The following is a 7,594-nucleotide window of genomic DNA, read 5'->3' on the forward strand; positions in this document are numbered from 1 at the left end:
ACTCAATCATCAAGTTTGCAGACGACACAACAGTAGTGGGCTTGATTACCAACAACAACAAGACAGCCTACAGTTAGGAGGTGAGGGCACTCAGAGTGTGGGGTCAGGAAATCAACCTCTCACTCAACGTCAATAAAACAAAGGAGATGCTTGTGGACTTCAGGAAACAGCAGAGGGAGCACCCCCCTATCCACATCGACGGGACAGCATTGGAGAAGATGGAAAGTTCCTTGGCGTACACATCACGGACAAAGTGAAATGGTCCACCCACACAGACAGTGTGGTGAAGAAGGCACAACAGTGCCTCTTCAACCTCAAAGGCTGAAGAAATTTGGCTTTTCACCTAAAACCCTCACAAACTTTTACAGATGCACAATTGAGAGCACCCAGTCGGGCTGTATCACCGCCTGGTACGGCAGCTGCACCGCCCTCAACCGCAAGGCTCTCCAGAGGGTGGTGCAGTCTGTACAACGCATCACCGGGGGCAAACTACTTGCCCTCCAGGACACCTACAGCACCCAATGTCACAGGAAGGCCAAAAATATCATCAAGGACATCAACCACCCGAGCCACTGCCTGTTCACCCTGCTACCATCCAGAAGGAAAGGTCAGCACAGGTACATCAAAGCTGGGACCGAGAGACTGAACAACAGCTTCGATCTCAAGGCCATCAGACTGTTAAACAGCCATCACTAACACAGAGAGGCTGCTGCCTACACATAGACCCGAAATCATTGGCCACTTTAATAAATGGATCACTAGTCACTTTAAATAATGCCACTTTAATAATGTTTACATATCTTACATTACTCATCTCATATGTACAGTATATACTGTATTGTATACCATCTATTGCATCTTGTCTATGCCACTCAGTCATCGCTCATCCATATATTTATATGTACATATTCTTATTCCATCCCTTTAGATTTGAGTGTATTAGGTAGTTGTTGTGGAATTGTTAGATTACTTGTTAGATATTACTGCACTGTCGGAACTAGAAGCACAAGCATTTCGCTACAGTCTCACTAACATCTGCTAACCATGTGTACGTACGTGACCAATACAATTTGATTTGATTTGTACCACAGGAGGTTGGTGGCACCTTAATTGGGGAGGACGGGCTCATGGTAATGACTGGAGCCGAATCAAGGGAATGGTATCAAATATATCAAACACATGGTTTCCATGTGTTTGATGCCATTCCATTTGCTCCATTCCAGCCATTATTATGAGCTGTCCTCCACACAGCATATGCTTTGTACCCTCAGGAGAAGCAACAGGATATGTTTTTGTGTACAGCAGTGGGCATAGTCAGGTTTGAGGCAAAAACAGTACATTGGTTGAGGTGATCAGGTTTGTTTACAGAGCACTGAGCAGGAGTGTGGCTGATCAAAACATCAGTGACAACCGCTAGGAGCAGGGCGCACGTACCGCACGCCTGCAGACGCGTTTGGATATTCATAAAACATGGAACCAGCAAAGGCTGCAGAAGCATTGGATTGTTTCCACTGTTCCAACTGTATTCATGTGTCTCTCAACATGTCAGAAATGTTAAATACTGATATAAAAACGCTTATTAATACAAATTAAATCTACACTATTAAAGTGTTGTATTCTGTATACTTATAGCCTACCTAAACAGAGCATCTCATTGTCATTCTTAACATTAGGTTTCAGGAAAGTTGATTCTGTAATTGTAATTATGAAGGTTGATAAACTCGTGGATAACACATCCACGCGTATCCTAATGATATAGTTTTATGAATTGGTATATGTATAGATCCTGACCAGTTTTAGGAGTCAATAGATAGCCTAATAATCTGGCCATTTGGTCATTTTCTCACCTCTTTGCGCAAAATTGGGGAACAACTTCTATGCATGTTGAACTTTCCAAAGGTGTGAAAAATGAGTTAATGTTTTCCCACTCTTGACTTAAACAGAAATAGCTGCAATGAGGTAATGTGCCTCGATGTTTCTGCTGTGAAACTGCTGCTGCTGGGAGGCGATTGGTGTGGGAGGGTGGCGAAGGCTCTGCTCCACATTTTTTGCGATCCTGAATCCAGACTTTCGTCTCGTCAGATTCAAGATTTGGCTCGCTCCGCCCATGACTGGTTGTATAGTATATCAGCACTGGGCGAGGGCGCTTGAAACAGTTTTTTATTTTTTCTGAGTTTAGGTTGAAAGTACGCTATCTTGGTTTTCAGAATGCACAGTGTTCACTGAGTTGGGACTACATATCGCATAAACTGAACTGATATAGTTACTCGTGTTGTGCTGACAGCGGAACCACATCCAAGGGATCCAGTCAAGGAGGTAAAGAGCAAGTTTTGTGTATGGACAACAGCCTAGGAGTGACCTGCGGGAAATTTATACACTGAAAAAAAAAGTAATTACAATATCACGGAGACATTTGATACAACCTTGCAGCTCTGTTATTGTGAACCAGTCTGCAGTTACATTGTATACATAGTGTCTAATATTAATGTTTTGCATGGGAAGTATGCTTCTAAATACTTTTTTGAAGGCTTTAACAGCAAAACTATTTACTGGGTGATAATCCTTTCCACTGTCATTGTGCGTAATTTATTGGATAAGCTAATGGTGTTTGTCTTATCCTGTCGATGCAAATGTAATTTTGTTTTTTAATTTGTGACAGCTTGGGGAATGGTAGACCGCATGATGGCAATGAACCATGGACGATTCCCTGAAGCTATTAATGGTCTACACCATCACCACCCAGCACGCAGAATGGGCATGGGGCAGTTCTCGAACCCACTACACCATCAGCAACAACAGCAGCAGCAACAGCAGCATGGCTACACTACTGGTATTATGGGAGATCATTTGCACTACGGAGGGGGAAATGTAACATCTAACCACGGAATTAGACATTCAGTGGGGTCGGGGAATGTAAATGTAAACGCTGGACACCCAAACGGCAACATGCCTCCCGGTGCGCGCTATAGCTCTCAATTTGTGGGACCCACCGCCGCCGTCCCCACTCAAGGACAGCTCGCGGCAAGCATGCAGTTACAAAAGCTCAACACGCAGTACTACAGCCACCATACACATCCCTCTCATCATCATTATATGCATGAGTTACATCCTGCGAATCATCAACTTAACGGGACAGGACAACAGTTCAGAGATGGCAACGCGAAACACAGCACGTCCAGTTTGCCTCCACAGGCGCACCATTTGCCTGCTGCAATACTGCCCCCCAACGTCATTGACACGGACTTTATTGATGAGGAGGTCTTGATGTCTCTGGTCATTGAGATGGGGCTGGACCGAATAAAGGAGCTACCTGAGCTGTGGTTAGGACAGAACGAGTTTGATTTCATGACAGACTTTGTATGTAAGCAACAGCCAAGCCGAGTGAGTTGTTAATTCTCAGCAAGTGGACTTATACAGTCATCTACTCAAACAGACTTTAAAGCATTCCTGTTTGTCTCTTAAACTCAAGCATTCGAGAGAGATCTGCAATATACCAATGGAGAACCATTCAAACATGTAGGCTATACTAGATAAATTCCTCTAATATTTGGGGGGTAATAGGCTTACACTGCACTGCAGACATCATGGAAATGAGTTTGTTTGGGTAGGAATGCACTACAACCTCAATCGAGTCTGTCAGAAGGAAAATCTTCAAATCCATGAAATGCATCATTACTTAATTGAACAACTGAACATGGGAAATCAAGAAAACCTACTGGAGTAGAGCTGTCTGCTTATTTGAATAGTCCTCAAAGAAAATAGAGATGTACAATGGTGTGCTTGGTATATTTATTTTCCTGCCTCATTCAAACATTTTGGATGACAGAAAATGTTGAATTATTATGAATTGCAAATGAACCATATTCTAAATGATCTAAGTGGTTAAGAAACATGCTTCTAGACAAGTGCTGTGTCATTGTTCCCTACAATAATATACTGTACAATTTTGTGGCGATATACTTATCAGATATCTGTAATGTAAAATGATTTGTCTATTATGGAAGAGAACTACAACTTGTGTTTTCTTCTTCTTCTCCCCTGCAAATGTCTTTCTAACATTGCTTGTATCCCAGCCAGGATGCTGTGTGAGTGAACTTGGCGTCTCGGTTATTGTAAAGGTTAATTGTAGGAGAGATGTGGATCCTTCAATAACAGAGGGAGTGATGTGTTGAGGTGTGGGTATTGTCCACATGCTTAAATGGGACCTGTCTGGTAGAAAGAGTGAGACAAAATATTGTCTTTGGGAAAAGGATACTCCTCGCTTGAATACCCGGCCCCCTCCCCCCTGCTCTTTCCTTTGTGGACAATAAATGGTGTGGAATGTTATCAAGGTAGAGAGTATAATTTCACAGGACGTTTTCTTCCTCATCAGTTCTGAGAATTGACACCACTGTGCTTATTTAGTGTATGCGATACATGGCAATACTACTGTGTTGAAGCTTTCAAGGAAAGTTGGACAGTATTTTTGTAATTTATTCTATTTTAATTTGCAAACATGAATAAAGCAGCTGAAGTGCATTACTGAAGTGAACATGGTGTGATTGTGGGTGTTGGCATCCGTTCCATGTGTTTTCAATTTGTGGGGTTTGTTGTTGCATACTTTTGCATAGTGGCAGGACAAAAAACAACTATCCTTTTACAGTCAGATTTCAGTTTGGTTCACATGGTTCCAAAGTTGTAGTTAGTGAAAGGGTTATACCTAGTCAGTTGTACAACTGAATGTATTCAACTGAAATGTGTCTTCTGCATTTAACCCAACTCCTCTGAATCAGAAGTGCGGGGGGCTGCCTTAATCAACATCCACGTCATCGGCGCCCGGTTAGTGTTGTTGTGAGGAAATACTACACTCTTAGGTTCTAGATAGCACCTTTTTTTCTAAGAGTGTACTTCTGAGACTAACCACTAATGATGCATACAGCCTAAAAATACCCAACAACCTAACAATTCTAGTACTTATTACATAGGTATTACAAAGAAGTCGTGTTTTGCATCTCTGTGATTGAAACTATGAATGCATAGAAATACAGTGCAATGAGCTTCACATTGTCCTTGAAACTAAGATAACACACATGTGTAATTTATTATTAACAATGATGCCACTGCAGATATTGGACAATGATCTAATGTGATACTGTTTTTAGTTATGCTTGATATGCCATGTGAGAAGGCACTGCCATTGAATGCTGATTGCATAAGGTCTGTCTTTTTGTCAAGCTAGTTAATAAGTACACTCATATTGTTTTTGCCAAAATGTAAAAGATTTAACACTTTCCTTGGATGACAATGAACTATGAAATGACATTTAGACTATTCAGCCGATAATACCTGTTTTTATGGATCCTTAATGGTGCGAGAGAGAGAGGAACCAAACACATACAGACGTTCTCCAGTGATTTTTAAACTTTCACTGTTGAAAAGCGATATAAATACAGTAAAGCACAAACACTACAGGGTAAAAAATATATGTTTTGAGCAAAATGGTGTCTTTAAAACACAACTGCAAACTTCAAGGAGTAGGGCATTCAAGTAGTTAGTTTGAAGGGAAGTGCTTGAGGAACAATAGAGGAGCAACAGAGAACCCCCTCCCCCCCACTTGTGCTATGTCATGACTTACCTGGACCACCTATTGAGATGTGCCTTTTGTTAAGTAAATCAGGTGTTAAATTAGGTGAAAATGAGACTGGAGTGCCACTAGGAAGTACTCAATGAGATTATGGAATGAACCATGAGATGTAACGCTGCAGGCGTCTAACCTTTACCATGCTAATGTTCGGTGGCTTCATCTGTTGAGCTCTCTCTCACTGTCTGACGAGACCTGAACCGTTTCTCAGCTAAGGCAATTATACTACTGACTGTTCACTCCTAATTTATGTATCTATTACAGGGAGTTAATTTGAAGAGAATTTTAAACACGGCATAAATCAATAATTGAGACTAATAAAAGTGCAGGGAGATGAGTCCCAGGTGAGATTTTTTACTGAATATTGAAGTGGAGACTCATTCATCCCAGAGGCATGCTACCCTGTATTGTCCTTGAGGTTTTTTCCCCCATTTCCAAATCAGTCATCCCTTTCATAACGAAGAAAGGATTAGATTCAGAGGACACACTTTTAAAAGAAGCTTGAATTGTTAGCAGAGAGAGACTGAAGAGTTGAAGGGTTATCAGTAAATTGCTATAATTCCTGAAATTGGTGTCATTGACTATAAAAAACTAAATTGACACATCAATACAGTAGGTTACCAATTTGAGACCCTTGTCTTTGTGAAGTGTGCTGTGCAATCCCTTTAATTATACTGAACAAAAATGTAAACACAACATGCAACAATTTCAAAGATTTTACTGAGTTAAAGTTCATAGAAGGAAATCAGTCCATTTAAATAAATTCATTAGGCCCTAATATATGGATTTCACAGGGGCGCAGCCATGGCTGGGCCTGGGAGGGCTTAGGCCCACCCACTTGGGAGCCAGGCCCACCCACTGGGGAGCCAGGCCCTGCCAATCAGAGGGAGTTTTTCCCCACAAAAGGGCTTTATTACAAACAGAAATACTCCTCAGCAACCCCACACCCCTCCTTAGATGATCCTGCAAATGAAGAAGCCGGATGTGGAGGTCCTGGGCTGGCGTGGTTACACATGACCTGTTGTTGTGAGTTCCGTTGGATGTACTGCCAATGACGTTGGATGCGGCTTATGGTTGAGAAATTAACATTAAATTCTCTGGCAACAGCTCTGTTAGAAATTCCTGCAGTCAGCATGCCAATTGCATGCTCTCTGAGAACTGTAGACATCTGTGGCATTGTGCTGTGTGACAAAACTGCACATTTTAGAGTGGCCTTTTATTGACCCCAGCACAAGGTGCACCTGTGTAACGATCATGCTGTTTAATCAACTTCTTGATATGCCACGCCTGTCAGGTGGATGGATTATCTTGGAAAAAGATAAATGCTCACTAACAGGGATGTAAACACATTTGTGCACAACATTTGAGAGAAATACGCTTTTTGTGCATATGGAACATTTCTTGGATCTTTGATTTCAGCTCATGAAACATGGGACCAACACTTTACAAGTTGCGTTTATATTTTTGTTCAGTATACAGTGCATTCGGAAAGTATTCTGACCTCTTGACTTTTTCCACATTTTGTTACGTTACAGCCTTATTCTAAAATTGATTACATTGTTTTTAGCAAATGTATTACTAATAAAAAACAGACATTTTTACATTTACATAAGTATTCAGACCCTTTACTCAGTACTTTGTTGAAGCACCTTTGGCAGCAATTACAGCCTTGAGTCTTTTTGGGTAGGACGCTACAAGCTTGGCACACCTGTATTTGGGGAGTTTCTCCCATTCTTCTCTGCAGATCTGTTCAAGCTCTGTCAGGTTGGATGGGCAGCGTTGCTGCTCAGCTATTTTCAGGTCTCTCCAGAGATGTTTGATCGGGTTCAAGTCCGAGCTCTGGCTGGGCCACTCAAGGACATTCAGAGACTTGTCCCGAAGCCACTCCTGCATTGTCTTGGCTGTTGGCTTAGGGTTGTTGTGCTGTTGGAAGGTGAACATTTGCCCCAGTCTGAGGTGTTGAGCACTCTGGAG

At 41.8% G+C, this 7,594-nt stretch overlaps 1 protein-coding gene across 2 annotated transcripts; it reads left to right on the forward strand.

Annotated features, from left to right (window-relative positions):
- The first annotated feature begins 2,158 nt into the window (after positions 1-2,158).
- Positions 2,159-4,531, forward strand: cited2 (Cbp/p300-interacting transactivator, with Glu/Asp-rich carboxy-terminal domain, 2). 2 transcript variants are annotated; one of them, XM_038968556.1, is made up of 2 exons: positions 2,159-2,389; positions 2,660-4,531. In XM_038968556.1, exon 2 carries the CDS (start codon positions 2,668-2,670, stop codon positions 3,391-3,393), a length of 726 nt encoding a protein of 241 aa, XP_038824484.1. In that variant the 5' UTR covers positions 2,159-2,389; positions 2,660-2,667; the 3' UTR covers positions 3,394-4,531. The 2 variants fall into 2 exon arrangements, with proteins under 2 accessions (XP_038824484.1, XP_038824483.1); XM_038968555.1 differs by having other exon boundaries at positions 2,159-2,316.
- Positions 4,532-7,594: the final 3,063 nt, after the last annotated feature.

This window comes from Salvelinus namaycush, chromosome 29 (genome assembly GCF_016432855.1).
Source record: "Salvelinus namaycush isolate Seneca chromosome 29, SaNama_1.0, whole genome shotgun sequence".
Lineage (NCBI taxonomy): Eukaryota > Metazoa > Chordata > Actinopteri > Salmoniformes > Salmonidae > Salvelinus > Salvelinus namaycush.